Genomic DNA, 21,475 nt, shown 5'->3' with positions numbered 1-21,475 from the left:
GCAGCAAAATTTTGTACTTGACATTTGTTTATTTGATTTGGGGGGTTGTTCTAAGTTGAATAAGTTACTTTTTTTATTTTTTTTGATTCAATTTTTATTCACAACCGAATAAATATATATGTATTATGAAGCTGAGTTTAAACAGGTTTTACACAAAACGGAACGCAAAAGAAAGTGAAATTTGCACATCAAGACTCAATACATATTATGTATGTATTTGTCTATGTTTTTTATCGTTGTTTATAAACTGTTATCAATTAACAATCCAAGTAATAAAATAATAGAGAAAGCTCAATTACAACGTCAATTTACTAAAGTTCATTTAAGTTTTTTCTGACCTCTGAGTAGTGGGTAGGTGCCTACTTGCGTAACAAAAATGCAAATGAAGAAATATATAGCTTCATTGGATGTTGGAACGACCACAATAAGATGTTTTATATTTGATCTAAGTTTCAAAAAAGTGGGTGGTTCAACAGAATTGGTAAGATCTTCAAATAAAAACGGAATTATAATTCTTAAATTTATGCTCTTTCAAAAATGAGTTATAGACATTATGCACATGGTTTTATAGGTTCAGCTTTTAAATGATGAGCCTGGTTATTTCGAAATCGAACCAGAAAGACTGTGGAAAAGCATTATTAATGTAATAAAGAATGCTATTGCAGGTAAGCACCATGTGTATTTGACAAACTGTTAATACGTTTTTTTTTAAATAATTTTTGAAATATTTTAGACGCATCAATAAATATTAAAGACGTTCTAGGTTTAGGAATTTCTACTCAAAGATCTAGTTTTATTACTTGGAATCGCGAAACTGGAGAACATTTTCATAATTTTATAACTTGGAAAGATTTGAGAGCTGACCAATTAGTCCAAAAATGGAATAATAGTTTTCTTCTAAAAATCATTAATAACTTTTCATACTTCTTGTATCTTATTACAAGAAGCAAAAGATTTTTGGCCGCCAGTGTTTTGAAAATGATGAATTCTCAGGTGCTGACTCAGAAACTTACGAATATTTCTTTTTTTAATTTATCGTCATTATGTTACGTATTAGATTTCAACTCTGTCAAAGTTTTGATATGTTTGAATAGTCACGCGAAACTATAGTTTCGCATATTTTACTATAGGGTATTTAATATTTGCATCAAAGATGAATTGCAAGATTATGTCGTGTATATATTTCATGCGTATTAGGCTACAAATACTTAGCTGTACCTGTTTCTGTATTTTTTTAATTTGTACTTTTTGAAAAAGATTCGAGTTAAGCAATATTTTAAAATTTATATTTATATTTTGTTACGCTTTTATTTTTTTTTAATTGGAGCTTGTTTTGAAATTGTACAAATTTCAGGTAACACTTAGATTAGTCTGGCAAATGGAAAACAATAGCAAGTTAAAAGATGCTATCAATCAAAAACTTGCTTTATTTGGAACGTTAGATTCCTGGTTATTATATAAGCTGAGGCAATTTTTATTTTACCTTCATTCAGGATAGGAACCTGTTTGTTTAAATTTAATTTTTTTTTTTTAGAAAAAATTCTTTGGATATTGAAAAATTTGATCATATCAGTGACATAACGTCCTGTACTGCTACAGGTTTTTTCGATCCATTTACCTTGCAATGGTCGCCATTGGCTTTTCGAATATTTAAAATTCGGGTAAAATGATACCTGCATTACAATGAAAAAATTCATTTAATTTCATATAAATTAAAATTTTTTAGGAAGAAATGTTACCAAAGGTTGTTGACAATAATTACAATTTTGGATATGTTCACAAATCCATTTTTGGTGAAAGTATAAAAATTTCATCATCATTTAGCGATCAATCGGCTGCAATGTGGGGATCTTCCTGTTTTGACGATGGAGATGTTAAAGTTACCTTAGGAACTGGTTCATTTTTGAATCTTAATACAGGGAAAGAATGCCAAGCATCACTTTCAGGATTGTATCCAATGGTTGGATGGCGATTTAAGTCTGGAGACAATTCTTTTTGTTTCACGTATTGTATGGAAGGTGCGGCCAATGACACTGGAACAGTTATTAACTGGGGATTAAATTGTGGCCTTTTTGATGATCCAACACAAACTTCAAACTTGGCTGAGTCAGTTTCCGACACAGACGGAGTTTACTTCGTGCCGGCATTCAGTGGTATAGGGGTAAGTATTATAAGATTAAATTAATATTTAATTTCGCAGAGTTGTATTTCTTTTCTATAGCCGCCTATCAATGACTATAAATCAGCATCTGGTTTCTTAGGGATAAGGCCTTCTACCCAAAAAGCTCATATGGTCAGAGCGTTACTAGAAAGCATAGCGTTTCGTGTTTTCCAATTGTATGAATGTACCAAAAACGAGACTTCGTACAATCTTAAATGTATTCGGTGAGTTTTGTTACATTTCGTTTTTTTTTTGGAAAAACCTTTTTTTTACAAACCGTATACGTTTATTTTTATAAAAACATGTTTTTGATATTACAGAGTGGATGGCGGAGTTTCTAAAAATAATTTTATATGTCAATTAATTGCCGATCTGACGAATTTAAACGTTGAAAGAGCGACAGCAACAGAAGCTAGCGTGTTAGGATCAGCATTCGTTGTTGCTTTTAATGAAGGTAATACAAAATTAAAAATTTATTTTAATTATAACAAAAATCTATATCTTATAGGTTTATGTACGAATATCAAAGAACTAAAAAAATTTAGAAAGATTGACAGAATTTTTGAACCCCGTATCGAAATAGGATTAGAATATAAAACTAAACTTAAAGTTTGGGAAGATGTTTTAACACGTTTTAAAGGATGGTATAAATAATATTTGGAAGAGCGAGAAGTTTCTTATGTAAATTTCAATTAAAGACAATATTTGTAACATTCTGCGATAATATGTATATATAAACTCTTAATTAGTATACATATTTTAAATAGCTATCAACTGCCTTCCACTATATAATACACTAATTATTAGCAATAAATAATATGGCAAAATAAGATGTACCTATAGGAATTTTTACAGGTTGATTGGTTGTGGAATTCGACTTTTATTTTTTATCAATTTATCAGAAATTGTTATCAGAGATTTTAAAAACATTTTTTGTTAGCGTTACAATTAAGAATAAATGTTATTTTTTTACTTTGAAGAATGTTTTTATTGTACATAAAGTATTTCTTAATGTATGCACAAAAATTATTGCTTTTAGCTTTAGCATAGTTAATGCTGACGTCAGATATGTACATATATTAAAAATTTAATATTTCCTAAAAATGTTTTGAATTCCGCTTTCCTTTCAAAAGAAAATAGTTATTTTGACCTCGCATGAGTATTATAACATAAGAACATTAAGATTTATTACACAAATAAATATTATGTTATAAATATATATATAAATAAAAATAATTTAATTTTCACTAAAAAACTTGAATACGAATTGCAATGTTCAAAATAGTAATGTTACATGTACATACTTATGTACATAACATAATAATTATTATAAATATGTACATACTTCCAAAAAGTGATTTTTTCTATTATTTTATAAAAAGAACTACCCATAGCCATGCACCCGAATTGTTACACTTTCATGAAGTTTTCTTTTTCATTATTCTCATGAAAAGAACCATAACTACAAAGAAAAATTATTATTTTTGTTTTAAAATTTCTTTTTAAACTTACATATAAATATTATTATTACTGATACTATCATTAACCATTTCCAACAATTGCAGGCTCTACTAGAATGATGTTGCAAGATTTCACTTTCCTTAGCTAGAGAATCATAGTTTTTATCTGATATATGCGACGACTGGCTTATAGTCTAAATAATATATACATTGTATATAAAAATTAAATAACTTTAAGCCATTAATTTTTACCTCAGTATCTTTTTTAATAATTTGATTAGCTGTTGCTGTTTGCTCTCGTAAGCTACGTGTTAATGCTAACATATCTTCCGTAATTTTTTCTTGCACATTACTGTAATATTTCATAGTCTGATCCATTCCTTCATTTTGTAAATTAGTTCGTTTTCGTAATCCATCATCTTCATTGCCATAGGAAATTATTATAAAACAAAAAAATACATACATATCTATTATATTCAGAAACTTTATTTGATACCTTCATCCAGGAGCTCTTTTCGCAAATCAGAAAGTTTTTTTGAACTTTTTATTTGGTTTACTTCTCTAATCAAATCATTACTGGCTCCTTGTTTTAATTTTGATTTTGAAAGTATTTTTTTGTTCTCCGATGCTTCTTGATAATTTGTAATCGTCTTTAATTCTTGCAAACGATTATAATAATCTGATAAAGAACTTAGACTAGAATACCTAAAAATTATGGAAAATACACATTTTTACACGTCATCAATGAAAATATGTACTTGCATACTTTAGCTCATTTTATAGTTTTTCAATATTACTTACGTTTCGGTGTCTTTAAGCTCATAAATCATAGTGTCCAATGATTTGATGAATTTTTTTAATCTCCAGAAGTTACTTTCATCTTTGCTTAATTCTTCGCAATTTGTTAATAAAATTCTTATATCAACTTCTAATTTGGCAAGCATAATTAAAACATACAAGTTACTAATATTTTAAATTTTTTATTTAATATTTGGTATTTGTTGTAAAATTTTCTTTAAAAAATTAATAAAATATAAATTATATGATATTATGGTTCTTCCTCAATTAAATCGTATTATATATTTTTACCGATTCCTTTAAAAAACAAATCTATATTCTATAAGTATATCGCACCCTGAAGATAATACCGTAATATTTCTGATTCCATATTTTCGACCAAAGTAAGCCTTAAATAATGAGATTTTAGTATGGCAATTTTAATTCGTTCTATATTACTATTGATATTAAGGTAAAGATTATAACATTAAATAACACGAAATACTATGCTTCTATATTAAATAAAAAAAAGAATATTTTTTTTTATGATATCAAATAGTAAAAATAAAATATGAGTCGAGTTGAGATTTGCAAATTGAAACTTCGAAAATGAAAATGAGGAAAAACTCCGATTCTTCTGTTTACTTTTTGTAATCGCACACCTATTTAATTGCGAAAGATGAAAATTCATAATTTAAAAATATTTGCCAAGATCAAATTTTGTAAATTTATATGCAATAAAGAAAGTGCGGTGCTTTATAATACAAATTACTTTAATTTTTTATTAATTCAATGTTTTCAATTATATTATATTAGAACCACGCAACCATAGCGTTGTTTTGATTTTAAGTTGCGTTAAGATAATTTTGACATTTCGAAAATAACTTCGAAATATTTCTGTATTACTGAATTAAAGCGAAACTTGTAATGTCAATTTTCAAACAAAGTGAAATTGATTCACAAATTTATATAAAATTTTATTCTGGTTGGAACTCAGAAAAATCATAATTATCTTAAAGATTTAAAAGTTAAAACATTACTTTTTCAAGAAAAAATAACAACGGCTTTAGTGTAAAATAGATTATAAAAAAAAATCAAAGGTTGAAAACATTTTTAATAAAGTATAGATGGATGATATTTTACGCTTACAACAGGAATTAACTGTTTTGAGTTTCTGCTGTATTATTCTTGTTGTGCGATATGTTTCCAGTATTTCATTCTTGCTATTTATATTTGGAGATGCCACAGAAATAGTTTACAAGATGATAAGTACGGCTATTTGACATTTGAGAAATATAATAAAACTATGCTAAAAAATATGAAAGCAACCAACGAATTAGGTATATTACAATATTATATTACAAATAATATTGACATATGTAAGTATGGTGAAAAATATTCATTTGTTATTTTAAATGGGAATAACAATTTGAAACTAGACAAATGTTTCCCATATCGTTTTCTTTAAAAAGTGGAAAAGCGCCCCTAATGAAAAAGTGTACTATGATTATATATTATATATTGGATGATCTAACCGCCTTTTAAAAATACCTTATTATCTTTTACATTTTACATTAAAACTGTTTACATATTATATTAAAGTTCTATTTTACAAACATTAAAGTTTTAATGGCATTCATACTTAATCTATTTACTTTTTGTACCAGGGAAGCTGTATTAGAACTACAATGTCAATTTCAATTTGACAATGTTTGGAACAAAGAAAAAAACTTATATGAAGATTTTTTAAAATATACGATACAATTTTTCAAAATTTAATTTTAGGAAGTACAAGCGAAATAGAAACAAAGATTACTAATTCATTAAAAAAAACATTGACGGATTTCAAATTAAATAAAAACATCTTTTCTCTTTCTCTGTTTATATACACTAGGTCCTCGATTTTCGTTCTCTATACATTCCAAAATTCGGAGCCGTAAAATAAAACTAAAAAAAAATTCCAGTCACATAAGTAACATGATGTATCTAGGTGTGAACATGATATGTATTACATTCACATTAAAATTGCTAGCAGAATTTGTTTTGTCAAAAAAATACATTTGTACCTTGCAAATGATGACATCTACACAATTTTAAATGCCCAAACAGGAAATTTTTTAACACAATAAATCGTTAAAACAAACGTCGCAAATTGGGGCCGAGTTTACATTTCATTAAACGAATTCTAATAATTTCCATATTTCATAATTTTTTTTCGAGAATCGAATATAAGAACATATTTCCGTTGTTAAGTTAAAGTTCGTTAAACAGAAAACTTCAGAAAGTTGCAACAAATTTTTCCTAATTAGTAATAATTAATACAGTATACTATGCAAATTAACGTTATATTTTAAAAATGGTACTTTTAATTTTTTTTTCAAGTTAATTAAATTGCAATTCTTTTTTGGTTACTTTTGTTTTTTGTATTTTAAATTTTTTTTAATTCCAAATTATTTAAATAAGCATTAAATTTTGTATGTATTTCAATATACATAACATTTTAAAAGTAGCCCCACGAAAAAATAATAAACATTTATAAAAAATATAAATGTTTATGTAATTTTAGATTTCAGCTATGAAGTTGCATATGCATATATCGGTATATTTTATTTTATTTTAGAATGACTACAGAAAATTTCAAATTGAAAAAATTATAAAATTTCATTAATTGGGAATAGATAATGTAGTGTATAATCTATAGAAGGATATTAAACCTATAGAAAAATTTTATTCTATTACCTTCGTAATAAAATTATTTTTTATATTTTATAAAAGTAACATTTAAAATAAAAATTATATAAAATTACGTCGGTTTTACTTCTTTTATAATCAAATCATTTATAATCAAACTATTCATAAACAGCATTCATATAATGATTACGTTTGAATTTTAATTTATACATTTATGTACACACTTCTTTCAATAGTATAGATATCGGTGCAAAACATTTTGAAATTTGAAACACTGATATCCCGAAACGAAAGTGTTTAACTGAATTTCGTAGTATGTTTTTCTGAAAGGAAAAACATTTTTTTCAATTGAAAATTATATGTGATAGATATGGTGAGCAATCATATTCTTCTCATTTGGTGATTATACGATATTTAGGAATTGAACAAAATTTGAGTGAAGTTTCCAAACGAACAAATGTTATTATTAGACTACATATTTCGTTTACTTATATTATTAAACTTTTATATTGAATTTTAATTTTTAACCTTTTCTTTATTCTAACTGCAAAAAGTTAAGATCCTAACAGGTTTTAAGACATTAAATGTGCGTACTTTAAAAAACGGATATAGGAAATCAGATTAATTAGGTTAAAACAAAATTTTATTAAAAAACGTGTCTAATAAAACAAACTTGGAATTGCAATTTCTTCGCGTCTACGTAGTTTACTTATTCTTGGTCATATATTTTCTTTTTACAAAAAAACGCACATTTAAATTATATGTATACAACAAATTAGATTTTAAATTAAATAACAAAAAAGATTGAATAGTTTCTTTAATTTTAATAAAAAGATGATTTTTTTCTCTTATTGAAAACACAAAAATTAAACTTATCCAAATGGTTGTTAATATTAATCAAACTATAATATTACAATATTTTGGATTAAAGCTTTCTTATAAATTTAGATTAACAAAATTATAGGTTATAATATCAATAACGGATGGAAATAATTATTTTTTTCTTACACTTTAAATGTGTAGTTATTTTTTCGACCAGTTTCTATTTTTTCTTTATCAATATTACATTTTATATTTTATTGTTTTTTTTTTTAAATGGTACATTATTGAGTCATCTTTATGAAAAGTGAACTTGTTAATTAAAATATATCTACATCTAATATTAAGTTACATTGAGTTTAGTCGTTTTTATTTCATTTTTTTTTTCAGTATAAACCATTTTATTAAAAAATTTACTTTTACGATTCCTAATATCATTCTCTCATCAATTGTAATTAATTCTACTGGTCGAATAGATCAAATTAAGAACAAAATAAACATATATTATTTAAAAATAGTGATATCACTAAAGTAGTTTTAATTATTTAATTTAACAACAGTTTTGTTAATATTCAAGTCAAACTTTATGATAATTGTTCTAAAAATTATTTTCATTTTTGAAATTTTTTTAATAAAATTTTGAGATTTTTATAAAATTAGTCGATTTATATATTTGTACCTTACGTTAAGTTGCAAGAACTACTGCATGTTTTTAATGGCTTACTTTGACTAAGTGTTATGCCACTTTCGTTCTCATTTTGTATATTATTCAAATCGTGGCGTCTCTATAATTTAAAACAATTCAAAAAATATTTTAAGAGTTTAAGTATAAATGATTATAAATTTTATGAAAGAAATTTAAATTTTTTATTTCTATGTTTACCTTTAATTCGACTGCTAAACTTAGAAAAGCGTCTTCCACATTTTTGTTTGATTTTGCAGAGGTTTCCATAACAAAAAGAATTTCTGGGACATATTGGCACATTGCTTCAGCTTCTTCAAACTCTACTTCCCGATTTTCTTCAAGATCACATTTATTACCAATTAAAATTATAATTACATTTGATGCAGTGTATCTCCTCACTTCGTCAATCCATTTTTGCAAGTTAGCGAACGATGCCCGTTTTGTGATGTCATATACTAAAATGTATTTTAAAAATATAAAATATTAGATTAATATATAACTGTAAAAATAATAAATAATTGTAAATTTTAAATGCAAACATAAAAAATTAAATATCACATATTTTAGTACCAATAATAACCCCATTTGCAGAACGATAATAACTTTGCGTAATCGTTCGAAATCGTTCTTGACCGGCTGTATCCCAAATTTGTAACTAAGAGAATAATGGGAACGATTTTTGTTATCAATGTTATTCGTTATGTGACATATAATTCAAAATACCTTGACCTGTTTTCCTTCTACAGATATTGTTTTCATAGAAAAGTCAACACCAATAGTATTTCCGTGGCTGTCAATGAAATTTCCAGTTTTAAATCTTTGAACAATGCAGGTTTTCCCAGTCCCACAATCACCAATTAATACAACCTGAATATATTATATTGAGTAGAGTTCAATAAATAAAATTAAATTATTTTTCTGCAAGTTTTATTTACTTTAAATAAAAAATCAAATTGTTCATCATTTACTGCCATCAATGTTGTAGGGTTTCTCGCAGACATTTTAAAAATTATTTTATATTTCTATCCTTAGCTCAATAAGTTTATTTGTAGTTATATGTACGTAAAAATAAATAATTTTTTTACCAAAACTATCTCGATTTATTCATTTATTAATTGTTTAGCGAAATTAAAAATTCTTTGTTTATTTACGCAACTCGCCCATTGTCAATTCAATAATGTTATTGTCAAATGTTTAATGTTCCTCAAACTAAAAAGTGCTGCCTTCTCACTAGAATCAGCAGAAACAAAAGCCCTTTTCTTAAATTTATGATTATTCTTCTTTTATACATGCGACATCAGTGAACAGATTATTCCACACACAACCCTGTTTGCAAGAAATTTTATAAAATCTGTACAAAACTTTAGTCATCAAAATATTAAATGGAAATGATTATGAATATGTGTCAATTATTACATTCTTGTATATTTAAATTGTTTGTATATGCATAAAAATACATTAACTTTTTAATAATTTTGTTAAAAAAATATCTCATCTTTGTAGCCTTTTCATATACATATACATAAATATTGTCGTTTTGTAGTAAATTCGCCAAAAAAAGGAAAATAAAAACTATCATTTAAAAAAATTGCTTTTATACTTTTTATTTCTATTAATTTAACTTGTTTATACACAATTATTTTAAATAATTTTAAAATGCAAAACTTTTGTTAAAAAGAAATCATTTTTAAACTATTTGTAATATTTGGGTACTTCAACCTTTTGGATTGGAACTGATCTGATTGGCTATTGAGCTGTCAAAAACGACCATCACTCAAATCGGCAAACAAGGAGTGCCAGCCTTGTTGTTTTAGAGGTACTCTAATTATGCTGATACGGCAACACATATTTTGTGTATACTGAAATGACAGTTCAATAACCAAGATCAGACTAGACAGTCACAATAAACATTAAACAAAAGACTAGCGTTTTTTTATAATTTAATTTAATGCTGATATTCGAACAAAAGGAAAAGAGTATTGCTTATTGATTTTAAAGACACAATTATCACTTGCGGTAGTTTTTCTTAAAAAGGCACAATTCTCTTAAAATATGGCTTTGTCGTTAGCCAAAAGAGCAAATGTAAGAAATTAGTTTTTAATTGAACCGGTGTAATGTTCTAAAATTCATTCATTTTAGATTCGTCTCCCACCTGAAGTCAACCGTGTTCTTTACGTTAGGAATTTGCCATACAAAATTACGTCTGATGAAATGTATGATATATTTGGGAAATTTGGGGCAATTAGACAAATAAGAGTGTAATGTTCAAATTAAATAATATGTATTTTTAATTTTATTTGGTTTTCCAATTACAGAGGGAATACACCAGAAACCAGAGGCACAGCTTTTGTAGTATATGAAGACATTTTTGATGCTAAAAATGCTTGTGATCATCTGTCTGGTTTTAACGTTTGTAATAGATATTTAGTAGTCCTTTATTATCAATCTAACAAAGCTTTCAAAAAATTGGATGTCGATAAAAAGCAAGAAGAACTAAATAATTTGAAGGCAAAATATAATATATCATCGGAAAAATAAATGCAAAGTATACAACAAACGAAAAGAAAACTACTTAAAACAAAACGAAGTTTGTAGGTACTAAAAGGTATAATTTGTGCTTAAATTCCCAATATAGAAATTAAAATGAATTACTACTTTACATTCATACCTAAAGTAAAAATCTTTTTAGATCCAATTAATGATTAAATTGCATCCATATGTGTGGATGTATATACCTATACAGAGTTTTGTTTTATGTATTCCTCATTTTAAATTTAAATCATCATCATCATCACTCATCATAAAAAAAAAGAAAAATTAATGTAAAATGTAAAAAAAAAAGAAAAATTAATGTAAAATGTAAAAAAAAAGAATAAAAAACAAAATAAAAACAAAATCTATGAATTTAAGTTCGTTGGTTGTTTTATAGGCGAAGGCATTAAATTTGATTGTGAGGAAGATGCTTCATGGAAATGACCAATTTAAGATAGTTTTTCTTTTCTAATGCCTGAATTTTGTTATTGATTTCATGAAGCACTAAAGTAAATAAAATATTAAAATTACGTTTATGGATTTGCATAATATGTATATACTTAGATCAAAGGTTCTTCCTTCTGTGTTAAGTAATCTAATGAATTTATTGATTTGATTACTATACATATACGTATGCTGATTTTAATTTAATTAAATTTGAAATTTACTAAGGATCTGCAATAGATTCTTTATATATATGCTAAATCTTTTAGATTGATTGGCGTGAATATTCTTGAGGCATATTTTGGGAATATATTGAGGAAATTGTTTTCTTCAAAGTTAACATTACAAATAAAATGTAAATGTTTTGCATCCAAATTTAAAATATGAACAGATACATATGTATGTATATGGGGTCTGATCGTCTATCTCGCTAATTTCCTCGGCAAGTTATAAGAAAGTAAGTAACCATCTTATATTTGTATAATGTAATTTTCGAGTGAGAATTATTCCGTATTGCGTATCCTGCTTTTTTTTCTAAAATGTATAAAAGCGAGATATGTATGTACATACATGATTAGGCTGCAATGTCGAATATAACTAAGAAAACGTGCATTAGAAAATAAATTTTTTGATAAATTTATTAGCGCATATGTAAGCAATGTATAAAAGATAAAAAATTCACATTCATAACAAGTAAAAAAAAATGGAAAATTTGGCCTTTTCACTATTTTTTACCATCTCTCAACACAGTTTCAAAAATCATTACGTTTGCTAATTTACTAACGTAAGCGCTTGTGATGATAATTTTTAAAGGAAAGTGAAATTTGCGTAAGATAAGATTATTGAATTTTGAGTTTTACACAGCCCTTGTTTTCATATTTTAATTGACGGTTATGTTGCATATGTCAAAATAAGAAGAACAAGAATATTGGTGTTTACAAGATTGTTTACATCTCAGAAATTTTTTTTCTTTCAGAAATAACTATTTTTAAAATATCAAAAACTGATTTTATCATTGCATTTTTTATACCAAATGTGAAGAGTAGATCATAGTGACAAAGAAAAAAAAAACATATATAACAATGGAAAATTGCTGTGGAGGTCAAAATCAATCAAACTCATTTAGAGAAATCCTTGAAGTGGCTTATGAAAAACTTTTTATAGTATTTGGCGATCTTCCTGGATTATTTTATCTTTGGTTCGTCACAGTTTTTTTGCTTATATTTACATTAATTTATAAATGCTTTATTGTGAGCAATGTGAAGGAAAAACAATCTTAAAACAAGGTAAATCCTTCAATTTTGTAAGTATGTTTACAACATAAAATTATAAATACATACATACACAATAACATTTTTCGATTCGTGTTCCATAAGAAAAATCAATGAATTGCAAAAAAATTTGTTTGGTAAAATAATATCTAAAATATAAATAAACATGAAGAAATTGAAAAATCAAATTTACTCGAACATTCTAAAACAGTGTTACTTGTTTTTAAAGCAGATTTTAGTGGTTTCTAAAATGAAAAATTAAAAAACTCACTGATGTGTAATGCCTACATATGTACATATATGTATATATGTATGCACCTATGTACTTACTTTAAAAAAAGAACATTGGCTGTTTTTAGAGTACGTGCTCATATGTATGTTTGTGGATATATAACACTTTAAATGAAGAACTAGTAGAAATAGGACAATATAACAAGCTACGACAAAATAACATGCTTTTTGATTTTTAAGTTTTCTTATCAAAATATGTACTTATTTATTATCTGGATGTAACTTGCACAAATAAGGACTGTCCAAACAAATTTAAGCCAAATTATAGACCTACGTAAATTGAATACCGATAACATGCAAGAAGGTGGTCATTCAAGATCCTTTTTGTAAACAAAGTATCTAAAAGGCACTGCTCCGGCTAATTACATATTTCACCTTTTGGAAAACGAAATACCTATCACATTTTTACGATCTTTTTCTTTTATTCATGATATATTATGCAATTCCTTTACATAACATTTATTTTTCCTTTTACACAGATAAGAGATTAGACTTTCTTAACATCTACGCCATAATTTATTTATGTATACAAATATTATAGTTAATTTTTACTTGATTTGGTCTACAATGCATTTACATATAATACATACTCTCTGAGATTACACATATTCATATTGCAAAGGTAAAGTTCGGTACGGAAAATTTTCAGGATGTACCTCCAAAATTTAAAATTTATGAAAGTATTATTTTGATTTTATCAATTCTATTTATTTAAAAGCATTAATTAGCAAAAGTTGTTCCGAAAGGGTTAACGATATTTGAAGAAATAAAATTTATTTATTATTTTTTTCATAATTTCATTTTTATTCCATGTTATTCTGATTATGCATCTTCCCTTATATTTGTTATAAGTTTTACGGATGAGTTGAGCAACTTAACTAAATATTTTAAGCAATTAGCAATTTATTAGAATTTTTCAAATAAAATGTCCCTGACATTGAGCAGAGGTTGATAAAATACTTTGAACTTGTATTTGATTTTTTTTTATTCATTTATTGAATTTTATTATATATGTATGTTATGTACGATTACTAATAAATAATTTATTATTTTATTTTGTCTTTAGAAACAAATAATAATAATATTTTTGATTTAATTTTTAAAATTTATTAATATGCTAACTTTTCTGTCCAAATACATATTAAAATTTACGCAAGCAGATGAACAACAAAAAAAAAGTCTAAATATGAATACATATGTATGTATAATAATTCGGAGCTATAAAAGTTGAGTCAATTTAGGTTATTAAATTGTGTAAACTACATATACATATATCAATTCTACAAAATTGATTAGTTTCATATTAATAAAATATATACATACATATATAATATAGATATAGCGATTTTTATATTTAATATTTTACTCATTAATTTTCGTTTTTGATTTTGATTAGTCTGGCATTTTTTGTCAAAGTTCACCAAGTGGGTTTGTAGTCTAAGAACTTGTCCGATTATACTATAAATCTTAAAAAGAAGTTTTGCGGGTGGATGCTAACTAATTTTATAGCTTTCAATGCAAGGTATTGCCAAATTAAAACCATTTTTTGACCGTTTAGTCAATAAGGCAATTTATATGTTTAATTGAAAATGTAAAATGCGCTTTGACTTCTTTTGCATCTTAATCGATATACTGCTGTTAACGAAAGCAAATTAATTTTTAAACAGATGTTTACATTGGTAATGTAACCAATAATGGAAGAAACAAATACCGCATTGCCAATAAAAAAAATTCAACTGTTGATTTTATTCTTCGTGCAAAATGGAAATTTTTGAAGAGGATAAAATAATTTTATTTAATAGCGTTTAAATAAAATACCAAATTCAAATTATCGATATTAATTTGTTAATAAAGCAGTTATGAACCGGTTTTATGCAAAAATTATGCATAAAAGTTGTTATTTTTTGGCATAAATTGTTAATTGCCAGATGGGGACGGTCAGATGCAATTGTTATCCACCGCCATTTGATATTATCGAGTGCATCTATTATTACATTTACTTTACTCTTCGTTCGTGTACACACATTTTTTTGTCTAAAATTTCTTCCAGGCATTTCTACAGCATATTAATAAAAATATTAGTATTAGTTTCTTCTAAAAGTATTTAATTTTAAGTTTCTTTGTGATAAAGCTGTTCATATCCTTTATAGGTATACAAATTTTTTCCATTTTTATTTAAATACTTGGAAAATAAATTTCCATATTGTTCGTTAACAAAATACATATGTATGTTTGTTAATGTTTCATTGTAATATGTTAAATAAATTCATGTCACGAGTATCCAAAATAATTAGGCGATTTGTAAAAGTGTTAAACCTATTATTATAATTTTGCGGAGTTTTTTTTTAAATTAACAATACATTGTGTTTTACGAATTTTTAAGATGTTGACATTAATATATATTCATTTTTTTATTGTTATCTATTTACAGACGATGCCAAATTATTTTATGCAAAAATGCTGAGATAATTAGTTACTTGTGCTTTTGTACACAACAATGGTCCTTAAATGTCATCAATTTAAATGTTTACTGTGTATCATTTTGAAATAATCCTTTCAAAATGATTAAAATATTTAATATTTATATAACCAAAAAAAAAAAAAAAAAAATATTAATTTTATTTTTGAATAAAGTGTGATTCTAACAGCATTTATTTAAAATGATTACTGATTTTATAAAATGAAAAAAAAAAAAGAAATGATGTATGTTCAAACAATTTTTTGAAAATATTTTTTACAATATTAAAAAAAAAAAGGAAATATATTACAAAACACACACTCACAAACGACTAAATGTATAATGATCTCTATTGTTTTTATAAATGTATTTAACAGTTATTGATATAATAAAATATTATGTATGGGTGTATATGAATGTAATTGAATTTTTATAAAAATTTTTCTTTCCCAAGAATTTTCAATTGATGTAATATTAGTGAATTAAAATATAAAAAAAAAATAAAAAATATCATGTTTGTATACTTAACCGTTTTTAAATAAATGTAAAATTTGTAATTGAAGAAAAACAAAATATTTTTTCTATTTTAATTTTTAGTTATATGAGTTTTAAATTTTTTTATTTTTTTGCTATGCCAAAATTCTCTTTATATGTGGAGTTAAAAAAACTAAAATGTAAGTAAATTATCATCATAATGTAAATATTTTCTGAAATTTTATGTGATTTTAATACAAATTTGGGCAAGAGAATAATCAAATGGGTGTTTTTCACCAAAATATTTTTTTTTTTTTCAATTTAAAATAATTTTTACTATTAAAAGGATGAGAAATACATTCAAAATTTAGAGCAGATTATTTCTCTTAATATAATATAGCGAAATGTTCTAAAAATAATATTTTGAACTTTAAATTTTAAAAATTATGAATATTACAATTTAGAAATAAATCTGTTGTAATTTAGAACTAAATCTATTGTAATTTAGAAATGATCTCAAAAGTATACATAACTTTTTTTATTTTAGATTTTTATTCATATACAAATATAACACTTTAATATAATTCCGAATTTTTATGTAAATTAATATACAAACCGGCAGATATTCACTTACATTTAATTGATAAAATTTACATTAGATCAATGAACCATTAAATATTATTTGGTGCGTCTATAATTGCTTATGAGCATTTCTTTACTTATAGATATTATACATATACGTATATATTATATATTTCTTTTCATTACATACTTTTACACAAATTTCTTTGCACATATGGATTGTAATATAAAACAAAAAAAAAAAAAGCATTCAATGTTATTTTCAAATGCTTAATTAATTAATTCGTGGTCCACATATTTAATGAGTTAAAAGAAAAAAAAGTAAAATTACATAAATTTTAAAGGTAGTCGACGACCATGACAAATATGTACATATTAATTTGAAAATGAATATCATATATGCATAGGTATATATGTCTGTATAGTTATGTATAAGCATAATGCGCTATTATTTAGATGCATATTTCACGGACCTTAGAGTATCAGAAAATATTACAAATTGTATTTTCTTAAGAATAAAATGCTTATTGAAAAACTTTTTTTAAACATTCGATATTAAATAAAAAATATTATTATATATAAACATTTGATTTTATATTCGTAAATTATAGAACTCTTTCCAATTTTAGTTCATTGTTAGACTTTACATCTGATTTCTTCTTGTAGTTTGGCCGATCTCTTTCTTCAAATTTCTTACTTTACAAATAAATGGTTTAAAGAACTGGTTTTATGTTTTTTAAGGTAAGTTTAATATCTAATCTGGATCCATTACTTAAACTTCATTAAGGTTTTTAAAATAGGAACCTAATGTTAATTATTCCTTCCTATGGAACGACGTTTGAATAAAACTAAATTCGAAAAAAAAATTTTGGTTCCACGGTTTCCCTTTTTAAAATAAATGTATTTGGTATTTTAAAAGAAGCAAGAAAATGCATATTATGGGTGAGGTGCATTATTTAGTTTTCTACTATGTTAAAAAAATTATTTAATATTTTTGTCATTGAATTGATTGAGTGTGTGATAAAATTTATTGTATTGAATTAAACACACATAATTTTTTGTTTTCTAATTTTGAATTTAATACACGTCTAATAATTTTTTTTTCATTCATCAATTTTCCGTTATTATAATAGGTACTAGTAGGGCGTAGAAATTTAAAAATTTTTATTTTAAACTTTAATGATGAACCTTAATAATATCTGCATATGTATATGTGTATGTTTTTATTATATAATTATTATAATTACATATTGAGGAGGAAGTTTATTTCAAATAATATTTAATTTTAATGAGAAAATGGGAGAATTATTATGAATTTAAGATTAAAGGAAATATTTTTAATATTTTATTAAAATAAATTAAATTTTATATCCGAAACATAGCCATCAGTATACATTATGGCAGGTTTCGGAATCTAGTCGATGAGTATATATAGCAATTAAATTAGGTTATTAATTAGATAAGCCGGTATTTTTAAACAATTTCAAGAGATGAAGATAAGCCAAAATAATTCAAATTAAAATAATTGATTTATATTTTATGATCACCGGTTAATTTAAAATTTCTTTTTTTGAATTGGAACATGTACATATACATATACAATTGTTATATTATATTGTTATAATATTAGGTCGATTAACTTTATTTTCCAGATTCGTGAATTTTTTAGTGTGTTTAGACGATATAAATATTATACGAAAATAATATACGAATTCGAGAGAATATAATATTTAAGAGGCGAGTAGGTCTAGTGGCATATACTTCCACTTAAAACCCGTTTGTGTATAAAACTTAAGGTTTTTATTTCAAAGAACTGCTTATGATGCATATAGAATTTTTCAAATTATGTATGCATTATTGTTGTTACAAATTTTTAAGTATATATTACCTACCCTGAATATTTACATATATAAGATTGTAATGCAACTTTAATTACCAGTTTTACTTTGTATATAAAAAAATGTATGGTAAAATTTCCGGATAATTGTGAAATTTTTGAAAAATTCAACTTATCATTTAAATATACAATATTTTTATTTGCTATTCATTTTTTAAAATAAATTTTGCAACACATGTCTCATACAATTTTTACTTTTATAATATTTTAATTCAATTCACTATATGTAAATAAACTTAATCCTATATATAACATCTTTTAAACATTCTGAATCAGTGTTGTTATTCTCTTATCAATAATTAATTATTTACAAAAATTTCGTATATAATTATGGTTAATATAATTAAGGATTTGTGTATTTTTTTTTATTTTATTTCAAAATATATGAGTTATACTGGTGTTGATTTTAGCAATACAAAGTATTTTATTTTTATATTTGTGTACTAAAATTTATTTAAATATTATTAAAATAAATACATGTACTTTCGCATACATATAGGTAATATATACTTAATTTCATCCAAAAATTTATTTAAAAAATGAAACATGAAAAAAAATTTTCTTATCAATTTTCCAAGGTTATAAAGTTCATTTAACTTTGTATTATATTTATCTGCAATTCAGAAAGTTTAAATTTTTAATTAAATAATTTATTTCATTTTTGTTGTACATACATATTTTACTTAGAATCAGTCTAGATTATTAGCATCATTGTTTGTTTAAAAATTCTTGTTTTTTTTTTACACTATATACACATAATAGGCGACAATATTTTTATTATTATTTTTTTATTTTTAAATTTTATCATCAAAAATTCATTTGAATATTAAAATTGAATTTTTTTTTTGCGAAATAACTAAAATATTATATAAACAATTTGATTTATAAAATATTTTGAAATGATTTATTTTTGTTAAATTGATCGCATATAATTAAAAGGTTAATTAATGAGCAAGATGTTGAGTACCTCTTTGAAAAATATTTATATAATTTTATCAATTTTTATACTTAAAAATTTTATATTATAAATGAATTGCTTACGTCAAACATCAATTTGTTATGGAAGATTAAAATTTCACGAAGATCATAACACGCGCACAAATTTTGATTCATTGTCGGATTTCAAAGCAAGATTTTTACTATATGAAAAGTAATAGGTTCTTCTTATAATAGTGTACATAATCACTCATCAATAGTACATAGAGTTTTAATTGTTATGGACAAATGCAAAGCCAAATTACTGCTGCATGTGTATAAACTTAAGTAAAACATAAATTAAATTACTATATAGAAAATATGGAAACAAGAGTCGTAAAAATTTCGATAAAAAATCCTGTACAAGTCCTTATATTTTAAGAGATATAAGGAAAAATGTAATATATAATAAAGGATCAAGATTTTTCTGAGGTTAAGGCCCTTGAATTCTGCTTTTTTGGCGTAAACTCAGAGTTTCTGTTTTTCTTTAATCTTGAACAACTTTCTCGAGAGTTCTATCTTCTTGTAAAGCTTTTAAATGTTAAGAGGCATTTTTAGTTTTTGTGTAATAAATGGTCCTTTTTTTGTTCCACATAAATTATATTGAAGTATTTATAATTCAATATTCTTCAAATTAAAATGAAATTGGTTCAAACCATTTTTCATGTATTTTTCCTCAATTTTTAATTTGGCTTCTTTATGAGTCCATGAAAACTCTTACGTAGTAGAATTTTACGTACGTATATAAAAGAGGTTTTTTTTTAAATTTAAAACTTATTGATTTGAGGCTATTGTCCTTAAAAAACATACTTTTTTTACAAATTATTAAATGTATTTGAACTTGGTTCTTAATTTAAAATGAATTTGGATAAAACCAATAATTTGAAAAGTAGCACATTTCCCTTGAATAAAGTTAAAATATTTTAATGAAATAAATATCCTTTCTTTAAATTATTTTCATTATCATGAATCACAAATGGATATTGCATGCTTTTTAGCTGAATTTTAGTTGTGACAAAATCAACAACATGTTGTTGACGCTTAAGAGCTGCAAAAATTTCGTTACTAAACTTTACTATCAAAAGGAAAACAAATTACAAATTTGAAAAAAAAGGACAGATACACGATGGATGGGAAACAAACGTTCGCCAAAGGTAATGTTTGAATTTACTGTTGCACATCAGAAAAAAACAGGTTGTAATTAAAAAAAATTTATGGTTTCGGCACAATAAATTGTCAAAAATTTATTGAAATTAAATTGTAGTAAAAGTTTTGTTTTTTAAATGATATTCGATTAGAATTTTTTAAGCAGATGTCGCGACGCACAGGTCGAAACTAATATAAAAACCACTATTTTTTTCCACTTTTGTTGCAAATATGCTAAACAAAAACCCGAATTATTGGATTGTTCATAAGGAATTTTTTTGTAAATATTTAATTTTAAAAAAAATGAAATTAAAACGATAAAAACTAAAAGCAAAAAAGTGCATATGTTAAAAATTTGAAAAAAACATTTCTTTCTTTATCCAATTCATAAATGATGGGAAAAACATTTTTAAAGGAAATAAGAAAAAAACCATGATCAAAACTGTATTATTAAAAGATGGTATCATCGACATACTCTTGTACATAACATGAAACATCTAATTTTTTTATGAGTTTTCATTATACTTACACACTATAGTACGTTTTTGATTTGTAAAAACGAAAATCTCATAAGTTGGGCTCCCAAAAATATTTACTCAAATATTTTTATTTCTATATGAAAAAAAATACACATATACTTCTTTTTAATATAAAAATAAATAAAAAAAAGGAGAACAGAAAAACAAAAGAAATGATTAAAATAATGGCAATATTTGCAACACGTTTAGCGGACATCACCCTTTTATTATTAAGATCTTATCAGATGAAGAAGATATAAAAATATCCTTTAAACTTTTAATAACAAATCAAAA

General features: G+C 24.5%; 4 protein-coding genes across 7 annotated transcripts; 2 read left to right on the top strand and 2 right to left on the bottom strand.

Moving 5' to 3' along the window:
* The first annotated feature begins 9 nt into the window (after window positions 1–9).
* Window positions 10–3,120, top strand: LOC129608603 (putative glycerol kinase 5). Of its 3 annotated transcripts, none has more exons than XM_055520231.1 (10): window positions 10–269; window positions 328–481; window positions 572–665; window positions 734–993; window positions 1,355–1,467; window positions 1,535–1,661; window positions 1,727–2,161; window positions 2,222–2,385; window positions 2,482–2,615; window positions 2,670–3,120. In XM_055520231.1, the coding sequence occupies exons 2-10, from the start codon at window positions 377–379 to the stop codon at window positions 2,813–2,815; spliced, it is 1,578 nt and encodes a 525-aa protein (XP_055376206.1). In that variant the 5' UTR covers window positions 10–269; window positions 328–376; the 3' UTR covers window positions 2,816–3,120. The 3 variants fall into 3 exon arrangements, with proteins under 3 accessions (XP_055376206.1, XP_055376207.1, XP_055376205.1); XM_055520232.1 differs by having other exon boundaries at window positions 318–481; XM_055520230.1 differs by having other exon boundaries at window positions 10–481.
* A 196-nt stretch (window positions 3,121–3,316) lies between these two features.
* On the bottom strand, window positions 3,317–4,735 carry LOC129608605 (vesicle transport protein USE1). The gene is made up of 5 exons (XM_055520233.1): window positions 4,423–4,735; window positions 4,118–4,326; window positions 3,874–4,040; window positions 3,674–3,815; window positions 3,317–3,623 (listed from the first exon to the last, which is right to left on the bottom strand). Exons 1-5 carry the CDS (start codon window positions 4,563–4,565, stop codon window positions 3,580–3,582), a joined length of 705 nt encoding a protein of 234 aa, XP_055376208.1. The 5' UTR covers window positions 4,566–4,735; the 3' UTR covers window positions 3,317–3,579.
* Window positions 4,736–7,893: 3,158 nt separating this feature from the next.
* Window positions 7,894–9,760, bottom strand: LOC129608606 (ras-related protein Rab-43). Its single transcript, XM_055520234.1, has 5 exons — window positions 9,529–9,760; window positions 9,317–9,460; window positions 9,164–9,248; window positions 8,792–9,048; window positions 7,894–8,693 (listed from the first exon to the last, which is right to left on the bottom strand). The coding sequence occupies exons 1-5, from the start codon at window positions 9,592–9,594 to the stop codon at window positions 8,589–8,591; spliced, it is 657 nt and encodes a 218-aa protein (XP_055376209.1). The 5' UTR covers window positions 9,595–9,760; the 3' UTR covers window positions 7,894–8,588.
* Window positions 9,761–10,478: 718 nt separating this feature from the next.
* Window positions 10,479–11,493, top strand: LOC129608607 (splicing factor 3B subunit 6). 2 transcript variants are annotated; one of them, XR_008696899.1, is made up of 4 exons: window positions 10,479–10,675; window positions 10,733–10,851; window positions 10,909–11,198; window positions 11,283–11,489. XR_008696899.1 is itself a non-coding variant. In XM_055520236.1 (3 exons), the coding sequence occupies exons 1-3, from the start codon at window positions 10,646–10,648 to the stop codon at window positions 11,129–11,131; spliced, it is 372 nt and encodes a 123-aa protein (XP_055376211.1). In that variant the 5' UTR covers window positions 10,479–10,645; the 3' UTR covers window positions 11,132–11,493. The 2 variants fall into 2 exon arrangements, 1 of the variants encoding a protein (XP_055376211.1); XM_055520236.1 differs by having other exon boundaries at window positions 10,909–11,493.
* Window positions 11,494–21,475: the final 9,982 nt, after the last annotated feature.

Source organism: Condylostylus longicornis, unplaced genomic scaffold, assembly GCF_029603195.1.
Source record: "Condylostylus longicornis isolate FDR11 unplaced genomic scaffold, ASM2960319v2 ptg000033l, whole genome shotgun sequence".
In the NCBI taxonomy this organism is placed as follows: Eukaryota; Metazoa; Arthropoda; class Insecta; order Diptera; family Dolichopodidae; genus Condylostylus; species Condylostylus longicornis.
Note: the sequence above shows the minus strand (reverse complement) of the source record. Positions and strands in the feature narration are given on the sequence as shown.

Excerpts from the sequence above, each read along its gene's own strand:
- LOC129608603 (XM_055520231.1), top strand. The coding sequence starts at position 377 with ATGCAAATGAAGAAATATATAGCTTCATTGGATGTTGGAACGACCACA. Across the intron at positions 666-733 it reads AATAAAGAATGCTATTGCAG|ACGCATCAATAAATATTAAA; the intron begins GTAAGCACCATG and ends GAAATATTTTAG. Across the intron at positions 1,662-1,726 it reads TTCGAATATTTAAAATTCGG|GAAGAAATGTTACCAAAGGT; the intron begins GTAAAATGATAC and ends AAAATTTTTTAG.
- LOC129608605 (XM_055520233.1), bottom strand. The coding sequence starts at position 4,565 with ATGCTTGCCAAATTAGAAGTTGATATAAGAATTTTATTAACAAATTGC. Across the intron at positions 4,327-4,422 it reads GAGCTTAAAGACACCGAAAC|GTATTCTAGTCTAAGTTCTT; the intron begins GTAAGTAATATT and ends CATAATTTTTAG. Across the intron at positions 3,816-3,873 it reads TTATTAAAAAAGATACTGAG|ACTATAAGCCAGTCGTCGCA; the intron begins GTAAAAATTAAT and ends TATATTATTTAG.
- LOC129608606 (XM_055520234.1), bottom strand. The coding sequence starts at position 9,594 with ATGTCTGCGAGAAACCCTACAACATTGATGGCAGTAAATGATGAACAA. Across the intron at positions 9,461-9,528 it reads AATTTGATTTTTTATTTAAA|GTTGTATTAATTGGTGATTG; the intron begins GTAAATAAAACT and ends TAATATATTCAG. Across the intron at positions 9,049-9,163 it reads TGCAAATGGGGTTATTATTG|TATATGACATCACAAAACGG; the intron begins GTACTAAAATAT and ends AATACATTTTAG.
- LOC129608607 (XM_055520236.1), top strand. The coding sequence starts at position 10,646 with ATGGCTTTGTCGTTAGCCAAAAGAGCAAAT. Across the intron at positions 10,676-10,732 it reads CGTTAGCCAAAAGAGCAAAT|ATTCGTCTCCCACCTGAAGT; the intron begins GTAAGAAATTAG and ends CATTCATTTTAG. Across the intron at positions 10,852-10,908 it reads GCAATTAGACAAATAAGAGT|AGGGAATACACCAGAAACCA; the intron begins GTAATGTTCAAA and ends TTCCAATTACAG.